This window comes from Neoarius graeffei, chromosome 24 (genome assembly GCF_027579695.1).
Source record: "Neoarius graeffei isolate fNeoGra1 chromosome 24, fNeoGra1.pri, whole genome shotgun sequence".
NCBI classification, from domain to species: Eukaryota; Metazoa; Chordata; class Actinopteri; order Siluriformes; family Ariidae; genus Neoarius; species Neoarius graeffei.
Window position 1 is genome coordinate 3,834,418 of NC_083592.1, and position 13,996 is coordinate 3,848,413.

The 13,996-nt window shown below is 45.8% G+C and overlaps 2 protein-coding genes across 4 annotated transcripts in view; both read left to right on the forward strand.

Annotated features, from left to right (window-relative positions):
• Positions 1–13,996, forward strand: part of LOC132872764 (class I histocompatibility antigen, F10 alpha chain-like) — a 318,444-nt gene that overhangs the window by 48,995 nt on the left and 255,453 nt on the right. The window lies entirely within an intron of this gene.
• LOC132872471 (uncharacterized) lies at positions 6,019–9,248 on the forward strand. The gene is made up of 7 exons (XM_060907315.1): positions 6,019–6,082; positions 6,500–6,847; positions 6,926–6,964; positions 7,097–7,210; positions 7,323–7,351; positions 7,679–7,717; positions 8,839–9,248. The coding sequence occupies exons 1-7, from the start codon at positions 6,040–6,042 to the stop codon at positions 8,953–8,955; spliced, it is 729 nt and encodes a 242-aa protein (XP_060763298.1). The 5' UTR covers positions 6,019–6,039; the 3' UTR covers positions 8,956–9,248.

A 13,996-nucleotide genomic window follows, 5' to 3' on the forward strand; every position in this document is an offset into this window, starting at 1 on the left:
TGCTCCCACCAATGCGACACCGGGACCTCCCCCTGCTGAACTATGGCAGGACCCACGCTTCACTAAATGGCTCATTAACTCCCCGAATCCCGGCCAGTCAATCCCCAAAACTATCGAGTGGGTGAGGCGAGGATTAACCGCTGCCTTTACTCTAAATTTTTCCCCTCTGAAAAAAAATGTGGACCGACACTAAAGGGTAGCTGTAAACATCCCCATGTGGACACAACACCTTCACCCCCTGTGCTCCCCCCAATGCCTCGTCTTGCACCAGGCTTTGGTGAATTGAGGTCTGATTACAGCCAGAGTCCACCAATGCCTGATATGTATCCCCTTCGATACTCACCAGTATGCGATACGCTCCGGCCTGATCGAGGGCGGCTCCTGGTGCATCGGGGATCCGAACCACCGCGCCCACTTCCATTGCCGAGCACTGCTGTTGGAGGTGGCCTGGCTCCCCGCAGTGCCAGCAAACCGGCCCGGGCTTCCTCTCTGCACTGGCACTCTGGGGCTCACTCACCTGGGAGGGGGAAGAGACAGACACAGAAGGGAGAAACAGGAGGGCACCGCAGGTGCAACGGGCCAGCTGGGGTGGGGCCGGCCCCTGCCTCCGCGGTGGTGGAACGGGGTGAGGACGAGACACAGGAGGGGACAGAGAGAGAGAGAGACGAGGGGGAAGAAGAGGATGTCCGCTGTCCTGCCATCGGAACAGCCACCAAATGGTCCTCTGCCAACTTGATGGCCTGATCCAGCGACGCCGGGCAGTGGCACTGGACCCACTCTGCGGTTCCCTCTGGTAGGCAGGCGATGAACTGCTCCAGTACCACCTGATCGCTGATCCCCTTGGCATCACGGTTGTCAGCCCTCAACCACCACCAGCAGGCGTCCCGGAGCTGCTGGCCAAACGCAAACGGCCGGCCGACTTCCTCTAGACGCAGAGAGCAGAAGCGCTGTCACTGTTGTTCAGGGGTGCGCCCCACCCGCTGGAGGACGGCCCGGTGAAGGTCCACGTAGACCAGCCGGCGATCAGCGAGGAGCCTGAGGCCTCTGCTGTCTGCTCAAAGAGCGTGAGGAAGGCCTCGGGGTCATCATGCTGGCCCATCTTAGTGAGGGTGAGGGGAGAAGGGCCCGCGGCGGTGGAGGTGGTGGACCCCGCCGACGCGAGGAGGTGCCGGAACACCTGTCGGTCTTCCTGCTGTGCCAGCACCAGGGCCTCGAACCGGTGCTCCTGCTCCTTTCGGAGGGTGACTAGTGCCTGGTGCTGGCTCTGCTGGGCCGTGGCGAGGGCGTGGACCAGGTCTGCGAAGGAGGAGGACTCCATGGGGCTGTTCTTTTCCTGTGTTCATCCCGGGTTTCGGCACCACTGTAGCAGTTCGTAGGAGGGGGTGGAGTACAGAAAGACGGCAGGCCAGAATAAAGTTCCAAACTTGTTTTATTTTGCTCTTTTCAGATGCAACAACACACTCTCTCAGCCATGCACACACACAAGTCGTCTGGTTGGGGAGAGAGCTCACTTCCTCTGCTCTCTCTCTCCTTATATAGGGTGTGGTCGCTGGGAAGACACACAAACACAGGTTAATTGACATCAGGTGTAGTGATTCTGCCACTTACCTTTCCTGACTCCGCCCTCCGGTCACAGACCGATGCTTGACCATGCCCCCGCTGCCACAACTTTTTCAGTCTTTTGTTGCCCCTGTACCAGCTTTTCTGAGACTTATTTCTGGCATTAAATTCAAAATGAGCAGAAATTAATAAAATTTCTCAGTTTCAATATCTGATATCTGATTTCCATGATTTCCAGATCATTGCATCCTGTTTTTATTGATTTCTTTTCCTGGTTGTAGGTGAGTAATTACAAGTTGCAGCCTCGAGTTGAACATAAAATTAACTTCGCTTCACTTTAGGTGAATCATATTTCCTGTATGGGTGGCATGGTGGTGTAGTGGTTAGCGCTGTCGCCTCACAGCAAGAAGGTCCGGGTTCGAGCCCCGTGGCCGGCGAGGGCCTTTCTGTGTGGAGTTTGCATGTTCTCCCCGTGTCCGCATGGGTTTCCTCCGGGTGCTCTGGTTTCCCCCACAGTCCAAAGACATGCAGGTTAGGTTAACTGGTGACTCTAAATTGACCGTAGGTGTGAATGTGAATGGTTGTCTGTGTCTATGTGTCAGCCCTGTGATGACCTGGCGACTTGTCCAGGGTGAACCCTGCCTTTCGCCCGTAGTCAGCTGGGATAGGCTCCAGCTTGCCTGCGACCCTGTAGAACAGGATAAAGCGTCTAGAGATAATGAGATGAGACCTCCGTGATGTATTTCTGTATTATTTAGGCCCAGAAAACCTGGATTAAGACCTGTCCTCAATTTATATTTCTAAATTTCAGGGTCTTACACTGAAAAATAGAGGCCACAGAGGACCTTCCCTTAAAGTGTCATGCTCGAGTCAGTGGCGAAGTTGAAAGCTACAACAGGTAATGGGTTGTGTTTTTTTTTTTTTTTCATGAGTCAGCTGAGTCTCTACTTTTAATCTAGTCACTGTTTTTCTGTATACACATATCTACCAACTGTATCATAAGATTCCCTTATCCATTTAAAAAACAATGATGTTGATTAATTGTACCACAGGACCAAATAGGTATAGAGTTTTTTTTTTTAAAGTCAACACTGGACGAGAAGCGTCTCTAAACAGCTACAGAGAGCCAGACCATAAACCACAAGCGTTTGCTCAAACAAATGCAGCATCTGTCCATTTCACAGAAAGGCATGCACAACAGAATATTTTCCAACCACAAACTGATGCACAGCTCTCATTACTGCACCACCACAAGCAGCCTCCTCTCTCCACTCGCTGCATCGAAACCACACATACAAACTTTATTTTCCAGAGTTGGCCTTCGATCATAGCCAGTGGTTTACTGAGGGACAAACAAACAGATATAAACTATTAAATGTACATTCTTCATATGATTAGTATAAAAAGACCCAAATAAAATTTTTTTCATGAAAAGCAAACAATTTTTAACCGCCCTAAGCAGCAGACCATTCTGTAGTCATATCTGTATTGTCTTCTTCAGACTTGAGTGTTTTTTCAACCCCATGCTGAATAAATAATTAAATAAATAGTAAAGGCCATACCAATAAACTGTTTACATCTACATTGTTTATGAAAGACAATTAAGATAGACCATTCATGCGTAAAACTAGTTTTCACTGAAGTTACACTGTTATTAATAACATTACCAGCACAACAGCACTTTAATTTTTATTCTACATTAAATGCATTAAAACATTGTCGAGCCCGGTGTGTGAGGGAGTGGAGGAAGACTCGGGAGACGGGTGGAATTTTACCAGAGCTCCAGGCTTTCACTTATTCAGTCCGCTTTTCAGCGCACTTTCAGAAACTCAACAAGAAGGACAAACCAGCAGAAAAAGGTCCGTTACAGTCTCACGGCCTTCACTCCGCCAAGTTTAAGTTCACACTCCTTGGCATGTGTATGGGTGTATGTGTGGTGTGCATGTCAGACAAGCTCCGTCAGCAATCTCTCTCTCGCTAGTTACGGGAGTCACTGAAAGCACACTGAGACACAAATAAGTAGACTGGCAGTGACAAGACACAGGTGAGGATCATCACGCATTACCTGACGGTTCAACAAGTGGGAGAGGTAATCCGCCATCATGATTTGTGCCCCAGGCTTGTGTGGACCACCTCAAATTTAAATGGTTGAAGTGCCAGATACCACCTCCCTTAAGAGCTGGGCTCCATAAGGATTTAAGGGTGTGGCTCATTTAAGATGCTATTTAAAGGCAGGAGGGTGCAGTCAATTATGAGGCACTCAAACTGTTTTATATAATTGCCATTTTGTAAAGCACTTTGATTTTTTTTTCTTGGGGGGGGGGGGATGGTGCTGTATAAATGCTACACAAAACCTGCCTAGTCTCCTGTTTTAGACTGAAACATAGTTTATTGACTTGGCCAAAAAGTGGTAGTGTGGTATTTTTCATATGCAATCACATACACAATCCATCTATTATCTGTAGCCGCTTATCCTGTTCTACAGGGTCGCAGGCAAGCTGTAGCCTATCCCAGCTGACTATAGTGAGAGGCAGGGTACACCCTGGACAAGTCACCAGGTTATCGCAGGGCTGATACAGAGACAAACAACCATTCACACTCACATTCACACCTACGGTCAATTTAGAGTCACCAGTTAACCTAACCTGCATGTCTTTGGACTGTGGGGGAAACCGGAGCACCCGGAGGAAACCCACGCAGAGAAGGGGAGAACATGCAAACTCCACACAGAAAGGCCCTCGCTGGCCACTGGGCTCGAACCCAGGACCCACTGTGAGGCAACAGTGCTAACCACTACACCACCATGCTGCCACGTACACAATCATGTTGATTAATTATTCACGTTAAACAAAACATCCATCCATCCATTCATCATCTGTAGCCACTTATCCTGTACAGGGTCGCAGAAGCCTATCCCAGCTGACTACGGGCGAAAGGCGGGGTACACCCTGGACAAGTCGCCAGGTCATCACAGGGCTGACACATAGACACAAACAACCATTCACACTCACATTCACACCTACGGTCAATTTAGAGTCACCAGTTAACCTAACCTGCATGTCTTTGGGGGAAACTGGAGCACCTGGAGGAAACCCATGCAGACACGGGGAGAACATGCAAACTCCACACAGAAAGGACCTCGTCAGCCACTGGGCACAAACCCAGGACCTTCTTGCTCCCCCTTGAGTTTTGCTGCAGCAGGACCCATCCACAAATAAATGCTTCACTAATATTTTAAACCCCAGCTAATTTGTCTCCAGTATGAGTGGAAGGGTGACACAAGGACTAACCACGGCCTTCACACTATACTTTTTGCCCCTAAATTCAATAGTGATGGGCACCAGTGGATATTTGTGAACATCCTCATGTACAGACCTCACCTTCACCAACTGTGCATTTCCCAATGCAAGACTAACTCAGGCTTTAATGAGCTGTGGCCTGGTTACACCATGAGTCCATCAAGGCCTGGTGTGTACCCCCTTGAATATTCACGGTCACTCTGTATGTTCCTGCTGTATCAGTGGAGGCCCAAAGCATGTCAGGAATGTGGATCAGAATCCTCTCCTCCTTAAGGAGACATTGATCCTGGAAATGCCCAACTTTCCAGCCATGCCTGTGGACCTGCCCCTTTGTCCTAGTCCTGGTGGGCATGGATAGTTCCACCTGTGGAGAGAGAGAGAGAGAGAGAGAGAGAGAGAGAGAGAAGGAGTTAGTGGCAGCATTGGTATGGAGGCACAAAGGGATGAGGGAAAATGAGGAGGGACACAGGTTCAGGGAGCAGGCTTTCAGGGAATTGGCCCCCATTTCCATCGTGCAGGGATGGGGAGAGGCAAGAAGACAGGAGAAGGAAAAGAGAGAGTGAGATAAGGGGTGGGAGTGCCTGCTCCTGGAAATGCCGCTAGATGGTCGACCACCTCCTCCAGCAACACCGCACGATGCCACTGAACCCAGGCTGATTAATTTGCCAGTTTTAGCCAACTGACTGGTTTTCAGCTGTAATTATTAAGATGTCACACTTTCCTACTTCTAGTAACTTTTATCAACTCTACAGTGAAGCTCCAGCTGCATGTTTAGAGTGTAGCAGTGATCTGAGTGCACTATACAGCCACAGTATACCTCCATTGTAATTATTATTAACAGTGTTTTTATGAGTCCACCTGGACACAAATCACACTTTAAGAGTTCACTCCACCCTGGGGAACTGGCTGACATGCACCAGCTTTTGCCAGACAGCCTTCATGAAAAACAAACTATACTTTTTTAAAGAAAATACAGACTCGTTACATTTACCTATGTAGTTGTTATATAGCTAAATGAACGAGCTACGCTTTAGACTTATGATATTAACGTCCCTGTGCTACAGTCATGAAACCACACTGAGATCTGGTCAAACGTAAACCACACCCCCAACACATATAAATCATTTGTTTTGCCCATCAGACAGTTTCCTCCTCCTCTCTCACCTGGTACGCAGCAGCAATGCTTCAGTTTATGACTTTGCCTTTGTCTTTCTTCATGGCTGGTGAGTGTTAATGACTTTATTAATTGCATTAATCAATAAACAAAAAATGTCAAGACCTCCAAGATCTAATTTTTGTCTGAATATACCACACTAATGCTAGCACAGTCAAACTTCACAGCAGAAAGTATTAATTGCGATTCTGTCTCTTAATGTCTTCTGTAAGATAAAACAAAACCAATTAAAGCTGTAAAAAAATATTAGAGGAATATTCAAAGTGTCCTTCATTTCTACAGTGAGTAATGTGTTCTAATTTAAACTCCACAGTGTCTAAAGTTCATTACAGAAAATAAAAAAAATATTTATTGAGAAACTTGTGGAATAGCTGAAGTCTAACGTGAATGTAATCGATCTCTATAATATTGATAAGGCAAATACGTGATGTTTCAGAAATGAGGTTGTGTGTTTTCTGGGTTGCAGGTTTGCTCTCAGAGACTCTGTGCTCTTTAACTGTGGAGGTGGAAGCTGGAGATAACGCCACTGTTTGGTGCCAACATGAGCTGATTTTTTCAGGTCGCATCTTCTGGTATAAACACATAAGTGGTTCAGTTCCACTTCTTCTTGGGTGTAAACAGTTTTTTGCGTCTCGTCCATCAGAGAATTGTGAGTTGTTTACTGAAAGTGAGCGAATAGTGATGTCTGTTCATGAGAAGAACACGTCTCTCACCATCACCGCAGTAAATGTCTCTGATACAGGACTGTATTACTGCAGCTTTATGAAACGGGTCATAATGGCCTTTAGCAACTCGACCTTTTTACATGTGAAAGGTAAATTTATACAAAGAGAATAATTTCTGTAAAAGTTCACTGAGATGTTTTGAGGTTAAAAAATATTTCCTTTTCCAGATGGAAATAAAACAAATAAGAACTCAGAGAGAACAAAAGGTCTGTTATTTACCCGTTCTTCCAAAAAAACTTTTGCAGTGTCTCTATAAAATTGTTTACATTTGTACATGATTATCTCCATTTTTCAATTTTAAGTATGATTCTGTTGCAAATTATTTCCCCTTTTCCAAGGTTCAGTCTGTTCTCCTGTGTTCTTCGTGCTGACTGTGGTGTTCGGTGCAGTGACTGTGATTCTTCTCAGTGTCCTGATCTTCTTCATACTGAAGCACAGAGAAACACACAGAGGTAAAGTTCTGCTGTCAAAAGTTCAGTGTAATAATAACCCTGCTTTAAAAAATCAAATATATAATGGTAAAATAATAAAAAGTGTTGTTAAGTTTTTCTTTTTTTTCTTTAGGTGATAACGCTGATAAACATGATGATGAGGTAAATCTGAGAATATGAATAATAAAATAAAATACAGTAGCCCTATGAATTACTGACAGCCTCCTAAAATATGACAAATGATCGTTTTGACGTTGTATTATGAGATGGTGCAGAATATGGTGTTGTACAGATGCAAACCATAACAATGGGCTTTTTTTCTGGTCATCTTTCATACTAACAGTATTAGAGGACGCTGTCTGTATACACAAGACTCTGACTGTTTCGAATCCTTCTTGTAACTACTGACTGCAGATCAGTTTTCTTCTATAGAGGAATGAAAGCGGTAAGAAATGTAGCTGCTCTGACGTGTCGTCTGTATCGTTGCAGGAGCAGGAGGCTGATTCAGTGAATTACGCTGCTCTACAGGTATCTCAGAGGAAAATCAGAAAGACAGGCGGACATGGTGAAATTCTGGATACACATGTTGTATATTTGGCTATCAGATAATAATCTAGCAATGTTGTGGTAACATTGGGCAGTAGCAAAAACTCAAGAACCTTTGGTCTAAGTTGGCCATCTGGTGGTACATAGTAGGTTAAGAGGTCTGGGGTAAATAGACCATGTGAAAATATCTGATACTGAGAGATTCTGATTGTCTTTCATAGTGATGGGCAGATGAAGGCTTGTGACGCTTTTGAGGTTTTTTCCTGATTGCGCCAGGAACTTAGCTGAAGCTTTGGAGCTTTTAAAACTAAGAGCACATCGACATCTCGTGGTGCTCAGTAATTATTACAGCCATACATTTGAGCCATAAACTTTCTTGATTATCCTTTATGTGGTTATGTGCCTGAGAAAGCCATGTATTCATTTTTATCTGCTAATAAATTAATATTAAGTGCTTCAGTAAATGTGCTATGTATGTGGAAAGTTTATGGATATGATAATGAGCCAAGGGCGGCATGGTGGTGCAGTGGTTAGCGCTGTCGCCTCACAGCAAGAAGGTCCTGGGTTCGAGCCCCGGGGCCGGCGAGGGCCTTTCTGTGTGGAGTTTGCATGTTCTCCCCGTGTCCGCGTGGGTTTCCTCCGGGTGCTCCGGTTTCCCCCACAGTCCAAAGACATGCAGGTTAGGTTAACTGGTGACTCTAAATTGACCGTAGGTGTGAATGTGAGTGTGAATGGTTGTCCGTGTCTATGTGTCAGCCCTGTGATGACCTGGCGACTTGTCCAGGGTGTACCCCGCCTTTCGCCTGTAGTCAGCTGGGATAGGCTCCAGCTTGCCTGCGACCCTGTAGAAGGATAAAGCGGCTAGAGATAATGAGATGAGATAATGAGCCAATATATTTTCCAAATATGTTCTTCCAGAGTTGTATGTTGTCACCAGCACTGCAAACAGTATGAAAGTGTATAAACTACAATCAAGTCAATCTTATGATGACTCAATAAACACATAGCTTCCGTTTCCGGTTGAGAGTACGTTGTGTGCGTTTTGGCTGCCGCTTCTCACTGGAGCTTTTATTTTTCTTTTTTCCCCTCTTTTTTGCTTTTAGTGTTTGTATAGTTTGATGTTTGTTCTTTGTATGAATGTTTTGTCTGCCAGTTGTGGTGTAGCTCTGGACCCAGTTTTGGACGTCGGTTTCCTTCAGGTCTTGGTTCACCATGAATGATGCCTGTGCTGTTCACTATGGACTGCAGTCAGCTCATTGTTCTCTTTAACATCGGGGTTGCCCAGCGCTCTGTGCAGTGATGATTCTGTGCTCAATTTCTGGATCCACGGCACCTGAGTGATGTTGCCCGATGGCTTCGTGGTGGCTGTGCAGGCGGTGTGGGACAGACCTTTGTGCACCTTTTGGTGTGGTCAGCTATGCCACTGGAGTTACATCCTGACTGCTTTTGGTGGAATTATATATTTAAATTAATTAATTTTATTATTTATCTATTAATTAATTTTGTAATTGTATTGCTAGCTTGAGTTTGAGAAAGGCGTTATTATTATTATTATTATTATTATTATTATTATTATTATTATTATTAATGTTGTATTACATCCCCAAATCAGGAAAAAGTTGGGATGGTATGTTGAGTTGAAATTAAAACTGAAAACAATGATTTGTAAATACTCTTTGACCTGTATTGCACTTAAAACTATACAACAGCACATTATTTGATGTTTTACCTCATGAATATTTTTTTTCCAAATAAACACATATTTCAATTTTGATTATTGCAACACATTTAAAAAAAAGTTGTTACAGTAAAGCAGCCTTAGTAGAGCTAAGAACATTATCAAGGACAGCTCCCACCCTGGCTTTGATCTGTTCGACCTGTTGCCCTCAGGGAGGCGCTACAGGTGCATCAGGACAAAGACAAACCGATTAAAAAACAGCTTCTTTCCAAAATCCATAACCGCCCTGAACTCAGATATGCTCTGACTTTATAGTCTATTTATTTTACTATTTACTAATTTATAATGTGCAGTACTTTGTAAGGTGACTCTCTATGCAATACTTTTATAATGTGCAATACCACACTCCATAATGTGAAACGCAACACATTCACCTCAGGACTGTGCACCTTACACACAACACATACACCTCAGGACTGTGCACCTTACACACAACACATTCACCTCAGGACTGTGCACCTTACACACAACACATACACCTCACCTTACACACAGCACATTCACCTCAGGACTTTGCACCTTACACACAACACATACACCTCAGGACTGTGCACCTTACATACAGCACATACACCTCAAGTCTGTGCACCTTACACACAACACATACATCTCAGGACTGTGCACCTTACATACAGCACATACACCTCAAGTCTGTGCACCTTACATTACCTTGCATACTTCATAATGTGTAATATTTTATCTTATAATGTGACTCCCTCGTGCAATAATTTATAATGTGACTGTCTCTGTGCAATACTTTATATGTGCAATACCTCACTCCATAATGTGTAACACAACACATACACCTCAAGTCTGTGCACCTTGCAATACTTCATAATGTGTAATATTTTATGTTATAATGTGACTCTCTCGTGCAATAATTTATAATATGACTGTCTCTGTGCAATACTTTATATGTGCAATACCTCACTCCATAATGTGTAACACAACACATACACCTCAGACTGTGCACCTTACACCCCCCCTTTCCCCCCTTCCTCTCTCTCTCTCTATATATGCTGTTTGCACTGTTATTGGAGATGCTTTAATCTCATTGTACATGTGTATAGTGACAATAAAGGCATTCTATTCTATTCTATTTCCCACTTTATAATGTTCCCGTTCCTTCTCCCGACACTTAAAAGCTGTTTATGGACTGAAGACTCCAAATGATGAAGTGTTTCAGGTGTTATTTTTGTCCCGTTCTTCCTGTAAACAGGACTTGAGGTGTGGAACAGTTCGGGGTCGTCACTGTCATATTTTTCATTTCTAAATTCTCCACACATTCTCTATTGGGGACAGAGGGGACACGCCCTCTTCTTCCACAGCCACGCCTTTGTAGTGTGTGCAGAATGTGGGTTTGCATTGTGTCGTTAAAACATTATCATCTTGTTAAAATAAGGTGTGCAACAGGCGTACTGCCACACACCTTATGACCTGTTTGGGCAGCCGTGGCCTAAAGGTTAGCCAAAAGGCAGGCTTGGGACCAAAAGGTCATGGGTTTGATTCCCTGGACGAGCAGGAAAATGTGTGGGTGGGGTGAGTGATGGAACAGACAGAAGGACAAGGAGGTGGAGAGGGCTGGTCACTGTAAAAAATGGCTTTGAAATCTACAGTTATTTACTGTATTAAACACAGTAATTACTGTGTATGATTTTTACAGTAGAATGCTGTAAATTTTACAATAAAACCTTGTCCACATGACAAAATCACAGTAGTCAAAGCGTTACTGTTGATGGGTATTAATGTAAGCTGGTTTGGATTGTTCAGACGCTGTTGAGAGTCGGTCAGGACTCTTAATATGGAGTTCAACATAAAGGGATCCAACTTTCTTTCAAATAAATGTCCTTTAATCTTCCCATACAATTGCAATGTCACTGGTATTTGTATACTGTCTGTTTGTCTGTGGTGGTGTGTGTGTGGTTTTAGAGACGCACACTTCGTGGAGGAACAAACAAAATGATAGAACACAAATTGACTATAAACTTAAAGTCCTAGTTGCATCTTCGAGCCGCGCTGCAGTTTTTTGCTCTCTCCTCGCGCTATGAACTGGCACTATTAACTCGCGCTGCCGCTTAGTCCATGCCTTAAAGGTAAAGTGTCTTAAAGGAAAGTGGCCCTTTTTAACAGCCGCCCCCGAATTCACGGAGGGAATTCGCACCCAAAAAAAAGGGCTTCAATCAGTTCTCCTCTGGAAGCACAGGAAGACTGATCAGTCTTGCTACAGGCCGAACATACTTCTTATCCTTCACTGACACCTCCGCTGATCTGATTCTCTTGTCAGCTCTTGGGAAAACTTGAACGACCTTTCCTACTGGCCAGAGAGCACGGGGCAGTTGATTGTCGACAATCATGACGACTTCACCTACTTGTAGCTCCGCCGTATCGGTCCGCCACTTCTGACGAGCCTGGAGCCCTGGAAGGTAGTGCATAAGGAAGTGCTTCCAGAAGTGATCTGCTAATATTTGGCTGTGTTTCCATCTTCTTCGACCCAACATGTCTGGACCCTCATACACGACCTGGGGTAGGGAAGTATCCCGCCGTCCCATCAAGAGACAGTTGGGGGTGATTGGATCAGGATCAGCTATATCCGATGAGGTATACCCAAGGGGTTTGGAATTCAAGATTCCCTCGATTTCAACGAGGACGGTGCGTAGCACCTCTTCAGATACAGTCTGAGCCCCTATGGTGACACGGAGTGCTGCTTTGAGAGAACGGATCTCTCTCTCCCAGCAACCTCCAAAATGAGGAGCTGCTGGGGGGTTGAAGACGAATCTGATTTGCTCGCTGGCCAATTGGTCTTGGAGCTCCGGATGGAGAGCGGCAAAGGCCTGCCGGAGCTCTTTCTCTCCACCTCTGAAGTTTGTGCCCTGGTCGCACAAGAGCTCATAGGGTTTTCCTCGTCGCGCTATAAAGCGCCTCAGAGCCATCAAGAAGGTGTCACCATCCATATTACTGAGTAGATCTAGATGGACAGCACGGGTGGTCATACATTTGAAAAGTATCCCCCACCTCTTCTCGTTCCTACGACCAATCTTGATAACAAAGGGCCTGAAACAATCTACACCAGTAGAGTAGAAGGGGGGCTTGAAGATGCGTTGCCGCGATGGTGGAAGGTCAGCCATCCTTGGTGGGTTTGTACGTCCTCTCCATTTTCGACATGTGACACAGCTCTTCTGGTGTCGACGCACTGCCTCACGCCCATGCAATACCCAGTAGCGTCTTCGGATCTCGGTGAATACCCTCTCCGGCCCAGGATGACACAACTTCTCATCATAGTCCTGGATGATCAATTTGGTGAAAGGGTGCTTAGGGTCGAGGACGATAGGGTGAACTTCATCTGAGGCAAGGTCAGTGCTGCGGCGTAACCGACCACCAACCCGTATCAGACCAGTAGCCTCATCTAGCTCCGGGGCGAGCGACAGGAGACGGCTTGACTTTGCTACTGGCTTACCGGCTTTGAGCAGGGCAGTCTCATCAGGGAACGAGTCTCTTTGGGCCTGTTGCAGAACTTCTAGCTCAGCAGACTTGTAGGCATCCGCGGTGAGGGGAACGTTAGGGCTGGCCGCCCCGTGAAGCTGATGGGCAACAGCTTGCAGATAGTCACCCAAGGCGAGATGTTGCTCTGGATCTGGGAGCGGTGAGGCCACGGTTGCCAGGACCATTTCCGTTGCTATCGTAGCCCGCTTCAACTCGCACTCTGGCTCCTGAACTACGAAAGATGGTTGGTCAGGCCACTGAGCAGGTTGTGACTTCAGGAATGTGGGACCATAAGCCCACCGATGGTCGTCACACATGACTTTAAGAGAGAGACCTCTGGTTATATCGTCGGCTGGATTGTCCCCAGTTGGGACATAACGCCAGGAGGCAGATCCTGTCAACTCCTGAATCTCCGCTACACGCGTGCCCACGAAGACCTTGTAGCGGCAGGAATCTGACAGCAGCCAGGTGAGGACGGTCAAAGAGTCTGACCAGAGCGTGCTGGAGTTGATTGGGAGGGTCAGCTCTGTTAGTATGACCTTTAGGAGCTGTGCTCCAGTGAGACCCGCACAAAGCTCGAGTCTTGGAATAGACTGCTGTTTACAAGGTGCCACCCGGGACCGTGCAGCAAGGAAGGAGATCTTGACTTCACCATCTGGATCCTCGGTTCTGATATATGCAACAGAACCATAAGCCTGTTCTGAGGCGTCACAGAACACATGGATGTCTCGTATGCTGCTTGAACGGTCCATTCTTGGTGTAGAGTAGCACCTGGGAAGTGTTATCTCAGGGAGATGTTCCAACTCTGCTTCCCAGGAATGCCAGGAGTCCAGTAGCTTTTCAGGCAACTGAGGATCGTCCCAGTCACGCTTCTTGTCCCATAAACGCTGCACCAGGACCTTAGCTCTCGTCGTGTATGGCACCAAGTATCCGAGGGGATCATATTGGCTAGCTAGAACCTTGTATATGTTCCTCATGGTGACAACAGAATATTCCACCTTGCGGGTCTTGTACGAGAGCGTGTCTGACTTACAGTTCCAGTG